General features: G+C 45.2%; 1 protein-coding gene across 1 annotated transcript in view; it reads right to left on the bottom strand.

Moving 5' to 3' along the window:
• Positions 1 to 3,390: 3,390 nt before the first annotated feature.
• The window catches only part of EDA (ectodysplasin A), a gene marked incomplete at its 5' end in the record, with an annotated part of 81,004 nt that continues 70,683 nt past the window's right edge, over positions 3,391 to 13,711 (bottom strand). Inside the window, 5 exons of the mRNA XM_081336954.1 lie at positions 3,391 to 3,714; positions 5,539 to 5,669; positions 10,705 to 10,756; positions 11,674 to 11,708; positions 12,841 to 13,020. Coding sequence (XP_081193080.1) covers positions 3,463 to 3,714; positions 5,539 to 5,669; positions 10,705 to 10,756; positions 11,674 to 11,708; positions 12,841 to 13,020 — 650 coding nt within the window. The 3' untranslated portion in view covers positions 3,391 to 3,462. The remainder of the gene's footprint in view (positions 3,715 to 5,538; positions 5,670 to 10,704; positions 10,757 to 11,673; positions 11,709 to 12,840; positions 13,021 to 13,711) is intronic.

Here is a 13,711-nt window from a genome sequence, read left to right as displayed (position 1 = left end):
TGCCTAACCATTATTAGGGACGCGGTGGCTCAGTGGGTTAGGACGCTGAGCTTGTCGATCTGAAGGTTGGCAGTTTGGTGGGTCAAATCCTGAGTGCTGCATAACAGAGTGAGCGCCTGTTACTCGTCCCAGCTTCTGCCAACCTAGCAGTTCAAAAGCACGTAAAAATGCAAGTAGAAAAACAGGGACCACCACAGTGGGAAAGTAACAGCGTTCCGTGCGCCTTTGGCGTCTAGTCATGCCGGCCACATGACCACGGAGACGTCCTCGGACAAGCGCTGGCTCTTCGGCTTTGAAACGGAGATGAGCACCGGCCCCTAGAGTTTCTTTCATGAGCCACTGGATGTCCCAGGCTGTGGTAGTACTTTCAGAATTAGAATCTGATACTGCTCTGTGGTTGAAAAACAGAGGCTGGGATTCCAGCAATTGAAATCACATCGAGAGCTTTATTTGCAAAGAAAATACTGTAAATTAACTAAACTTACATCCCAGTTTATATACATTTATATCTCTCTGTATATATATCTCTCTATATATCTTTCTCTCTCTCCCTCCATATATATACATATATATGTATATCTATATATCTACATACATAGAGATCATATCATGACTAGAACTGCTGGCCCACAAAGCAGCCTAAAGGTTGCCCCCCACCTGCCATCTCTAGCCCCACGGCTAGAGTTTGACTAATATTGCTCTTTTAAAAAACATCATGGTGGGTTGTACTTTATACTCTAGTAAAGCCAACTCCTTAAGACCATTAAAAACAGGAAGCCTGAAGTGGAACGGTCCATAAATACAGGTAGTCCTCAACTTACAAGAGTTTGTTTAGTGACTGTTCAAAGTTACAATGGCACTGAAAAAAAGTAACTTATTGTTTGTCACGCTTAAGATCACTGCAGCCGCCCCACGGTCACATGATCAAAATCCAGCTGCTTGGCAGCTGACTCACATCTGTGACAGATGCATTGTCCTGGGATGTTGTAATCAGGTTTTGTAACTTTCTATCAAGCAAAGTCAATGGGGAAGACAGATTCACTTAACACCCATGTTATTAACAACTGCAGCGATTTACTTAACAATTGTGGCAAGAAAGGTGGTAAAATGGGGCAAAACTCACAAATGTTTCACTTAGCGGCAGAAAGTTTGGGCTTAATTGTGGTTGTAAGTCAAGGATTACTTGTAAGTGTCCCACTGGACAAACAGAACTGCTGGCCTGGAGCCTTGGCCCTTCCTTATGTTGCTGACTGAAGGGCAAAAACAGAAGGTTTAAACATTTCTTGGGGAGCTTTCAGTCTTGGGCTGTTGTGATTCAGGGTCAGCCTGTGGGTTCGGCAGTTGGGTCGGACGATTCAGAGGAGGAGGAGGGGGGTGAAGAGCTTGCTGATGAGGCTCCGCAGAGCCCTCAGCCAGGCCCCTCCCATCTGGTTACTACACAGACCCAGCTGTGTGAGCCTGACAGCGTGGATGAAGATGACCCACAGCTGGCCCTGTTCAAGGACGCCCGACGCAGGAGGCAGTCAAGCAGGAGTAAACAGAGGAAGGCAATGGGGCTCCTCGGAAGGAGGCAGAAAGAAGCCACGCCCTGAACTGTTTAAAAGGGGAATGTGTGGGAGGGCTGGTTTGCTGAAGGCAACTGTTTGAATAGCTCCTGTTTCATGGTTCGTGTCTTGTTTTGCTCTGTTTGCTTTTGTGTCCATAAATTTGGCAGGCTTAGTTCCAGCCTCTTGCCTTCTTGTAAAGGGGTTGTCCCTGCCTTATCTGCAGGGCCGGTAGTAGGCTGGTACAGAACATGGGCCACTATTTCCAAAATGAAACAACCTTACATCACTGGAAATGATGGGACTGGCATCGCTGCGGCTTCCTTTTAAAAATCATTGCTAAACCAGATCCTGCAGATAATACACAAACCTTTTTCAGAAGCATTTCTTCATCTTTGCAAATAAATGAGAACAGGAGAATCAAGACATCTGTGCATAGCACAATAGTAGAATTTCATCTTTACAGTTGCCAATTAAAACCAAGCACCATACTGGCATTTTTCTGCTTCCCCAACTACTCTACCAGGATGGCTGTTACTAAGAACGGGTTTGGCTGAAACAAAACTGGCAACATTGTTTGTCTCCCTGGCAGAAAGCTGGAAGAAACAGATTACATCATCACAATTGTTGCTTTAATTTTCTCCCATCACCTTTCTAAAGCAGGGGTCCCCGACCTTGGCGATTTTAAGATTTGTGGACTTCAACTCCCAGAATTCCTCAGCCAGCAAAGCAAAGCTGGCTGAGGAATTCTGGGAGTTGAAGTCCGCAAGTCTTAAAGTCGCCAAGGTTTGCGACCTCTGTTCTAAAGGAGAGAGGCAAACCCTAAATCCCCCTCGCTAGCTGACTTAATAGTTTGCCAGAATTGCTCCACAAAAAAATAAGAGTACTCAGTCATATTGTCTTTGCAATTATAATTCACAGCGTTAAAAGTATCAGGTGGGAGCAGTTGCTTTAAAGTTTGGCTGAAATTGATCTGTATACATTGGAAAAAGTTGCTTCCCAGATTCCACCCAAGTCTGAACTCAATCCCAGAATTGCCTAATTGTCTTCCTTTAGCCTCTCTTTTCTTAATAGGAAACAGACAGCTTGTCCACATCTCAGGACAAACATACTGTGCAAGGCAAGGTTGTGTTTTACCACTCTGACTCAGCTCACTAAGAAAATGCCCATTGGGAAGTTTGAAGAAAGACACCCCCCGGCCACCACCCCCTGCCGCCCCACTGCTAATCTTGGTCTGGAATTAAAGTATCAAGACTGAATAGTGAATTCCACATTCTGAACATGTCAGGGTAGAGAGAGACACTACAAAACCAAATCCAGAAAGAAACCTCTTTTTTAAAAACCTGCAACACATTTGCTTTCGAAAGTCGAATTCACTATTTGAGCTGGGTAGTGTGTTTTTGCCAAAGGCAACTTCCAACTTCATAAACAGTCCCTCATCTGTAATTCCAGTTTCTAAAATATGGATCTTATTACGATCAGAATTTGGATGTGTCCTGGCCACGTTCTAGGGTCCCTTGTATATTTGGTATCAAAAATTAAGAGTGGGACAAAATCTTTTGCTGTTAACATACATCCTCCTGGAGAGCATTCGGTTGCCTGCCTTCCATCATCTGGTTGCCATCGTAACTCTTGTCAGTGCAAGGTGTGGGAAGGAAGTGGCCTTCTGACCGCCTGCCTCTGGTGTGATATATACAGCTCAGGTGGAAGGTCTTGGAGGCTTGCCCCCCCTGCCCCCCCTCCCAGCAGTGCTCCATTTTTTTAGCACTGCTCCGCTGGAACCAAGGGAAACCTGGCTTGCTTCCCATAGTTACATAAAAAAATAAATATCTCGTGAGTTCTTTCATTCACTCTTCCCAATCTTTTGAACAGCGATGCCAGGTGGTTTCAGAAGCCCCCACCTGAGGTCCCAAGGTCCTTAAGAAGAGGGCCCATCCCCTAGCCGTATGGCCCCAAAGAAGGTGGTGTGCTTGCTCATGTTGATGGAGATGTCAGCGTGGACCATTTTAACAGCAATCTTCTGCCGAGCTTTGAGGAGACAAACCCCAGCTGTGTAGCAGGTGTTGAAGTTGGTCTTTCCTGTCTCAATACTCCGCGTGCACTGCAGAAAAGGCTTTTCATCCACCACCACCTCGAAGCTGGCAAAATCTGTGAAGTTTATGTAATATACCTAATTGGAAATGGAACATTTGGAAAAAAAATGTATCACCAGGAGGAAGAAACCCTACAGGATTCATGTAAAAGTGCGCCTATAGTAATGCTTGTTATTCAAAATACAGGATATATTACTCTTTAATGAGGGCGGAGAACATGGACACCAGTCACTGAGCCAAGAGGCTGTCTCTCTCTCTCTCTCTCTCTCTCTCTCTCTCTCTCACACACACACACACACACACACACACACACACACACAGAGAGAGAGAGAGACAGGGTCCCACAAAACAAAATGAATTCATTTAATGGAACGCACAATGACGGTTGAACTGATGATCAAAGATCCTTGAAACAAGTCTGATTTTCTTTACAGATTATTTTCAAAGAAAACGTAAGGCTTCAGTTGATTTCCCACTTCCACGGTTAGGGGCCTATCAAAGAAGCAGGGCTGAAATGCCATCTCTTGAGGAATAAGCCAATCCACACAAGAAAAATATACCACTTCATTGGGAAAGGTTTGGCCTGTGGGGACAGACATGCTCATAGGCTCTATTACCTAAAGAAATTATTTGTGGAAAGCTAGTTTAAAAACAAACAAACACCCAACCCTCATATTCTTCACAGAACGCTCCAGTCACAGTTTTATAAGATCCCCAGGGGAAAAAAATCTATGCCACCCATGTAAAAGGTTTCAGGCTGCTGCATTCATGGACAGGCTGCCAGAATGACCCATCAAGCTTGGAACACTTTTGTCTTGTCTTGCGTGGGGGCCTTTCACACCTCTGCCTGAGGACCTGGCCTGTCTTCTGCCAGCGAACATCCAGATTCCTTACCTGGTGCTCATTCACCCCACCCCCATCCCCCAAATTCTGTAGTAATTCATAATATACACACAGTAGGACAACAGGTCAACCGCAAGCAGGGAAGGGCAGGTCAGAACAGGCAGCTTAAGAAAAGAGTTTTGCAAAAAGGCTCCAGGATGGGGCTTGTGCAACTCCCACTGGGTTGAGAGACTGGGATGTACCCTGAAAGTTGGCAGGAGCACTTACAATTTTATTTTTAAATTGTATTATTATGCAGGGGCTAATTTTGTAATAACCCCCTCCTCCCTCAAAGTGATCTGCAGTGTTTGTGGGTTGGGTTTTATTCCCCTTTTAATAAAGCACCTGTGACACTGAAAAAGTGGTTTTCACTTTTCTTTTTAATTTAGGAGACAGACAGAAAAGGACATATTCTTTGAGGAGGTAAGCGAATAAGTACATGAGGCAACCAAGAAATGGATTGGGGTGGGGGGGCTAAGGAGGAAGGGATCCTGACCATCAAAGACAACATTTTGAGGACAGTTGAAAAATGCCATACAGGCAAAGTGGTGAGGGCTGCAAGGAGATGCAGGCTTGGAGACAGGAGGAAGTCCGGCCGGGGTGGGGGGTGGGGTGGGGGGGCTGCAGGTTCCATTAGAATCCTGTTAGACACATAAGAGTCTAGAAAAGGAGAAGTTGCATTCCTGATCTAGCAAGACAGCTGGCATTTCAGCAATACTACTACCTCCTGAATTTATTTCCTATTGTTTACATCTACAACATGGATGTCAAACTGCTGGCCCACGGGCCGGATATGTCACGTGGAAGCTACACCCACCCCAACTCCAGCAAGGGGAAAAAAGTCACGACACGTCATGTGATGCGGCAAGTTTGACACCCCTAGTCTACAAGATAAAAGACTTGTTGTTAATGCATACACTTTTGATTGCCTTCCTTTGTTCTGCAGCAACACCCTTCTGATGCCACAGATGTTGCACTTTGGATACAGGAAAAGGAGTTAGGCCTAAGACCGTACTCACTTCTACCTGACTATAGACGAAGTACGTGCCGTCTGCCAGTACCTCCAGCTCGCCACTCCGGGTGTGCAGCTTAAACACTTTCGGGTTCATTGTTATGCGAGACCAGTCATTAAGGACTCCACCTGAAAGATCTCAGCATGAGAAAATGGCAGTCACTCAAAAGTCATCATGAAAAGAAACATAAAAGTACAAACATGACAGGATCAGGGTAGAACATCTTATACAAAAGGGGATGCTTGGTTTAAATTGACACGTCTCAGGAATGGCGAGAGGCAGCTAGTGGCCTCTTAAGGTCACACGTTCAACAGAAGTCATCACCAGTCTGGACAGCGACAGTCACACCTAGGAGGAAACTGTCAATCTGCCAAAATAAAGAAGGAAGATGCATGCTATTGGCTGTCAAAGCCTTGGTAACAGAGAGGAAGATTTCCCCCAAATCCTCTACAACCAGATGTAGCAGAAATGTTGGGAATAGAACTGTTGGGGCAGAGAAGATACAGAAAGAGGAAGACAGGGATGGAGTAACTTAGAAGACAGCAGGCTCCCACCCAGCCACTCCCATGCAGAAAGGCCCCAGAAGTTCAGAGGGAACCCCAAACCTTAAGTCTCCCCTCCCTGGGCACCCTGTGAAGGCTGCATTTATCCAAAGGACACAGAAGGAATCCGCTTTCTCTCCCAAGCCTTTCGCTGGGAGGTCTAAAGACTGAAATCTGCAGTCTGCTGTGCAGCGGAGTTCACAACTCCACGGGTCTACATACAGAATACACGCATTAAGAAAAGCGGGTAGCAAAAATTCATACGGCGCGTACGCACTTTTCCCATTAAAAATCACATTGTGAAAAGGCCAATAAAAACATGCCTAAGAGATACAGGGACATTTGCATAGACTTTCCTTCTTTTCTTTCCTTTTTTGCCGAGTTGGTCAAAACAAAACTTGCGGCCGAGTTTCATTCATACAATGCGGCTGATGCAGAGGTAGCATCCCTCGTTCCAGCAAACGTGGTGGCTGAAGGAGAACCAGCTCCCGGCCAATAGGCAGCCGTTTGGGGGACGGTCCTTTGCTGCTATGGGAAAAGAAGCGCTTTGCCATCATTGGACCCAGCGTCAGCACCAAACTGGCCATTAAAAAAGCCTTATTTGGGGGGAGGGGGAGGGTAAGGCAGGAGAACAGAAGAATTGGGCTGTTGGATGGGTGGTTCTCCAATCTGTCTTGCTCCAGGCCCCTTGGGCAGGGGGTGGGTGGGTGGGTGGAGAGAGGGAACAGAAATGTGTAGCAGCCGTGATGCTAGTTCCAGCCCCCAGGCACAGAGGCTCCCTGGCCGGGCTTTGGGCCCATCTCACTTGCTCAGGGCTGTCTGGGAAGGATCCCTGGAGGGGGCATTGTGTCAGCCCCTGTATACCCAGGCGGAGACTGGAACTCCCTGGCAGCGCTTCCACGGCTACCGACCTGGTCTTCCGCTCACTGTGTTCATTGCCCTTGTCAGTTCTTGGCCCGTCTTCGGTTAATTTACCCTCCCGCTCTTTACCACTTTTATAACATTTATAATCTTTAATTTTGAAACTGTCCTCTTTCAGTTTACACTAGCACTGAATTCCTCCCACAAATTCGTTATTAATCAGCTCCTTTTTTCCTCTCTGATTTTTTTCCTAGCCACTTGGGGAACCATCACCCAGCCAGACTGCCTTAGCAGTGATTTTGGCAACTGGCCTGAAATAGTCCTTTGGGGAACACCAACTCACAGCCAATGTCCCCCCACCCCCGAGGAGGCAGGCAAGGCCCCCTCCCACCAGGCAAGCAGAAGGTGGAGATCTGATGCGACTGGCCTGCCAGTGTGTTGGCTTGCTTTTCAGCTCTTTTTCTTGAAAGACCACATGGGGAAATTCCAAAGGCTCACCCACACACTCTTCCCCAACTCCGCTTTTCAGGATGTTAAAAAAGCTTTTATTTCATTAAACATAACAATGACAAAAGAATAGAAAGAAAAGGGAAAAAAGAGCCAAACAGAATTGCTAAGAGGCTAGGCCTTAAAGATAGGGAAAATACATTTATGGCCCTAATTGCTCAGTGGAGACCTGACACTGCATGTGATGTACAAGTCATCTCTCTGCAAACATCGATTATGGATATTACAGTGAAACGGGCTCATCCTTTATTGAAACTGTTGTGTAAGCACATATGAGAAGTCCTTTTCTTCATTTTTCAGGAAGGCCACTGAGCCTTTGCTGAGGCAAGATGAAACCAGATCAAAGAGGCCGAGTAATAATCGCTTGTTGCTGTTCCCACAACATACTTTCTGCCTGGGTCCGGACTCACTTCCAAGCATTGTGAGAATATGGACCATGTAATTAAAGAGAGGTGCCCGCAGAAGACTTTCCTGAGAGCCTTGAGGCTGCTGCAGAGGCTATTGAGAATTCACTCGAAAGACAACATAGGAAATGGAAAGGGTGGCCAGCCTGTGTGTGGAATAAGGGCCCATGGGAAGGACCCCTCCCCCTCACAGGCAGCCTTTATCTTGTAGGGATGTGTGTCACGGGAAGGAACCTTTTGGCTCCATCCTTCCTCTAGAGCAGGGGTAGGCAACCTTGGCTCTTTTATGACTCGTGAACTTCAACTCCCAGAATTCCTGAGCCAGCATGGCTCAGCTTGGAAACCTCTCTTTTCCCTCAGCATGGCTGGCTCAGGAATTCTGGGAGTTGAAGTCCACGAGTCATAAAAGAGCCAAGGTTGCCTACCCCTGCTCTAGAGAGATGCTGAGCCTTCTGCTTGCTTGGTGTTCTCATTCCAAAGAGTAAGAAAAAGAAAAGTGCTAATGGGGAAGTTCCAGGTTGCTTGAGCAAGAGTCCAGATTCAGAAATGAATCAGGATTAAGAACCTTTTGTCTAAAAGCAGGCCAGGCTGCTTCCTGAACTCAACATCTGCTTGTGAAGCCCCGGGCCTTACATGATACCTGCCATGGCCCAGACTTAAGATTCTGAATCTAAGGAAGCTGCTCCAGCTGATCCTGTGGAATGCCAACCTCAGGAGACACCACACCAAGAATTACATAAGGCTGATCAAGCACAGGCACCACCTGGACAACTGGTGCAGTCTGATCAGGATGACAGAAGGCCTCCCAGCCTCTGCACCTGGCCAGGAGAGCGGAGAAGAGACATTCCAGGGCGCCAAGCAAGTGAATAAATCTCTTGATTGATGACAGCTGATTGCAACCTGATTTCAGAGGCAGCCCTGATCCACCTTCCCTTTGCTGGAAACAACATCTAATTCTGGCTCTCATATGCCTGTGGATCCTGCTGTATAAGAAACCTTGAATCTCTGAGCAATGTGGGAAGCCTCTTAGAATTTTTGTTTTTGTTTGACTGACAGCCCTGATGAGGCTCCTGCAACCCTGGACTGGATTTTGTCAGGCATAACAAAGACCAGGTCCACCCACAAAGGTCCAGTTAAACTGATTTGCTGCTAAAAACCTAGGCACAGGAGGAATCTTATCACCTAACAGTTGGCATTTGGTTGGAGTTAGACTAGGATCAATGAAATTCAAAGGGGAGGGGTTGGACTTAGTCTGCTTGTGGCTACATGGGGATTCTGGGCTGATCCCTCTTTTAACTCCGCCTTCAGCTCCTCCAGCTCCTCCTCCTCCTCCTCCTCCTGATTTGGACTATTCTGCATGCTCCTGTTAAAAGCAAACTCTTGAGGCAACTTTCTGTTTTGTTGTTCTGTTTTACTGTTATCTCTTCAGCCTTAAAAGAAAACTGCTAATCTCCATAGCAACCATGCTTGTGTGTGTGACTGAAACTGGAAGCAGGACAATAAGGTGGGGTTATGGAATTCACTGGGTGGTCTCTCTCATGGGGATGTTGTGGAAGGAATGGCAGAGAGACTGCTATGTATACTGATTTAAGAGTAGAGATTTATCTTGGAGATAAATCACAGAAGGAAAATAATAAGACATCCTGAATTGTACTAAGAAAATACCTTTCAGGTCAGGTATATGGGTTGCTGTTAAATAAGCTGAGAAAATTTGAGAAAATCTGATTGATGCCAGAATTGAATGGCATTCTGAATACAAATATTTGACGTGGTGACACTTTGTGTTTGTTTTTAGTGTTGCCTTTTTGTTGGTGCTGGAGACAACAGGGACAAAAAGCAACACTAAAAACAAACGCAAAGTGTCACCATGTAAAAGAAAGGAAACTTTCTATGTGAGAAAAGTTGTGTTTGCTAGAACAGTTGCATGTTAAATACTGTTTATTTTCCCGTTGCAGAATAATGCAGAAAGCTTCAGAATTCCCTGCCTTCACATAAAGCTCTACAGAACTCAACGGGCTTTCAGGAAGACAAGAAGGCAGGGGGGGGGGCTGCAGACTCATCTGGAGAAGCAGATATTTGAGAAAATTTTTATTTATTTTATTTTATTTTATTTTAATCCCATTTATATCCCGCCCTTCTCTGAAGATTCAGGGCGGCTTACAATTTAAAGCACAAATCAATGTGCTTAGCAATAGCCTTCATTCTATGTATATGCCTGCTTATTAGGGCTTTCGCCCCCCCCCCCAGCGGCATTATTACAAAGTCAGCTTATTGCCCCCAACAAGACAGGAGAACTTCAAAAGTCCACCAGAAAAGAAGGTCTGTCCTAAGAGCTGTGAAATTAGAACTTTACTGGAGTGTCCACAAGTGTAGGTTTGACTGCACATCGAGGTTTGTTTTAATAGTACACACGTGTAAAGCAAATATGCATCACCTTTGAGGCAAATGGGGTCGAAGGTGACATGGAAGACACCAAAATGGGGACCAAAGAGTCAACTTCCTTCTGAGAAGTTACAGGTGTTGCCTACTCAATAGGCCTAGAAGATTAAGGAGTAGCTACATGGTGCACCTGAGGTAAAATTCAATTTGACATGACAATTAGAGGCAAACAAAGATTGAGATAGTGAAGATGGTGATGAGCATGAAAACAAAATATCTGGACTGATGTGGTAACTAATTCTAATTAAACATAAAAAAATGAAGGAGAAAGAAAAAAAAGACAATCAAATTAGTGTTATATGCTGTTGAAATGTTAAAATCAGAAATCTGGGAAATATTCTATTTCCTTTAACAGAAACTAGGAAACTGACATTGTGAGTTGTGGGTCTTTGTTGTGGCTGAGTGCTTGGCATTCTTACCATTCTTGACTTGGATAGCAGAGCCCTGTCCTTGAAGGTGAACTACTGCTGGCTGCAAAACAGAAGAGAGCAGAGTCAGATTGAAACAAATGTACATTTCCAGTTTCCAAAAATGCCCAAATTCATCCTGAACATTTACAATACACAGTCCTCAAATTATGACAATTAGGACTGGAATCCCAGGCACTGAGTGATCATTAAGCAAAGAGACCCATGTCACTGTTTCTGGCAGTTACACTCGTGAAAACATCTCCTGGGATGGAGTGGAAGAGTGCCCACTGGAGGGTTTCCCCTCCCCTCCATGCACGGAGGGGAGATCCTTTTGGGGGCTGCAGGAATGGAGCTGAAATCCAGAAGCTTTCAGGTCCCCTATGTGTTCTCCACTTTCACCCTTCCCTGCCAGTTTCCCCTTTCCCCTTTGGAGGAAAGCTGGCAGAGAAGATTGCAAATGGCAATCACATGATTGTGAGGCCCTTGGCAACTGGTTGTAAATGCCAGTCACTTACCAAGTACCTGAAATGTCATATGGTCATGGGGGGAGGGGGGAGGGTGGCACATCTTTTTATAATTGCCAGAAGTGCTTTAAGGGCCATAACACACCTTTCCAAGGCCATCATAATTTTAAAAGGTAGTAAGTTGAGGTCTACCTGGAAGAGACCATGATTTTCTGACCACACAGAACTAAAAGACCATTTCTATAAATAACTTATTTGGTCATCAAGAATTTCCTAAATGCAAGCTTGTAATTTCACACAAACTTGTGAAATTACAGCAAATAATTCCTTTAGCAACGTAACATGAGGAAAAGATGGTAAATCTAATCAGGTTGCCTAGATTATATGCAAGGATGGATGGATGGATAAACAAATCTGGTCTGGCTGGAAAATTAGCATTTTTACATTAAAAAAGGAGGCACAATTCATTTGTGACCAGGGTACTGAAGTTTCCCCCCCCAATGAAGTCACTGACCTGTGAATCCCGAGGACCTGCTCTTTCTGCTGTACCTGCAAAATAGTTTCTATATTGAGTCATATATGGTTTTATATGAGCAAGCTTTTTTAAAAGACTTCTTTAAAATCCCATGCTTTTAGGATTTCATTGGTCTTGAAATTGAGTATCTGCACTATATCCTGTAGGATACCTACATCTTTCACACGGTGACATTGCATTTACTATTTTACAGCCAAAAAAATCAGTTAGCGCCTTGCCCCTCTTATAAAATTGCAGCCCCCTCCCAACCCTAGTACAGAACATTTACACCACTATTGCCCTATTCTCCTCCCTCCCTTGCTCATTCCCATTTATTAAAACATAGGTCACCCTGAATCCAAAAAGCCATAATTCAGAAAAATCCTGAATAATAGCTGGTATTTCAAGATATCAAAAGAAAAAGTTCTTGCTTCACAATTTATACTCAATATTCTCAAATGGGTATTTTATGTATTTTTAGACCTTTTTAAACAGGTTAGGAATGGTGACATTTTTAAATTTTACCCTTTTTAGAGGGAAAACGAAGAGAGATCCATCAGTTTTAATTCTACAAATTAAGACTACATTTGGCATGATTTTGGCATAACATAAAAAGAGCTGTGCTGGTGCAGTGGTTAGAATGCAGCATTGCAGGCAAACTCTGCGCACAGCCTGGAGTTTGATCCTGACCGGCTGAAGGTAGACTCAGCCTTCCTTCCTTCCAAGGTTGGTAAAATGAGGACCCAGATTGTTGGGGGCAGCACGCAAACCCCTTAGCGAGGGCTGTAAAGCACTGTGAAGCGATACATAAGTGCTCTTGCTGTAACTCAGCAAATTCACTGATCCCCACTGCATTGAGAGAGGACGGCTGCAAGTCTCTGCACAGAAAAGTCAACAAGGACCAACAGATAATTCAGGCCGGTCCTGGGAAGATTCCTTTGCTCCTCTGTGACATTCTTCATGGGTTATGTAGAGGTCAAACACGTAGTTTGGACAATCCTCTATTTCGTGCCCTTCGGGACAAGGCCAGAGCCTAGGCATTTTTTGAGGTGCCAGTTTCTCACATTCCCGTAGGTGCCTACAAACCCCCACAGTTGACAAGCATTATATAGTAGGGTGACAATTTTAATCTTTCTTGCACGTCTATTCGCCCTCCTAAGCACTTACCGGTAGGACCTTGCAACCCAGGGGGTCCCTGGGGGCCTGGAGGTCCCGGAGGTCCCGGAGGTCCCATCACTGTGGTACCTGGAATGCCAGGTATTCCTGGAATTCCGGGGGGCCCTTGGGGGCCAGGTGGGCCAGGTGGGCCTTGGGGCCCAGCAGGTCCAGGAGGGCCAGCTTTTTTGCCTGTGAAAATACAGGGTTGAGTTTTCATTTGTACAAGCTACGTAGGCAGATTCTATTGCTTCCTAGCTATGACGGTTAACAGGACTGACACCATTGCTTCTTCCAGTAACTCATCCCATCCCACATACAGTTCTTTGAAAGTAACAGGAAGTATGCAAACAGAAATTTGCCAGGGGTCAGCAGAAGGAAGAGACAATGAAAAGAACAGAACGAACAGAGAAAGACCACAAGAAGTGTCCGAGTCTGCTGTTAACCACCATGAATATATCCTGAGAGCCACTGATTGATATCAAAAGTGACCGTTTCCTATTGGGTAAGCAGAGACTGTAAGAGGCATATAAAGAACCAGGGGATGAATTCACAGTGATTAATTAAGCAGTATACTTCGTTGTGAGAGTTCATGGAGAATTCCTGAGACCCAGAGGCAATTAATAAGAAAAAGGAAAGTCTTATTTGCTAACAAAGTGACGTGTGCAGGTCTCTGCACTCGTTTCCTGCAAGGCCTGTAACATTTTTGCATTCCTGCCTGAGAGAAATCTGGCATATATTTACAAGCTCAGGGCAGTCTTAGAAAAGAAGGGGAGAAAAGGATTGGAGGAATTGTTTGCCCAACTACTGGATAGGTGGGGGCTATGGATTGACCCTGTGCATCTTGGAGGCTCCAATAGTAGCTTCCCCCTCTCAGCTGAGT

Source organism: Vipera berus (assembly GCF_964194415.1).
Source record: "Vipera berus genome assembly, chromosome: 11".
Classification (NCBI taxonomy): Eukaryota; Metazoa; Chordata; class Lepidosauria; order Squamata; family Viperidae; genus Vipera; species Vipera berus.
The sequence above is the reverse complement of the archived record's forward strand: the minus strand, read 5'-3'. Positions and strand labels throughout refer to the sequence as shown.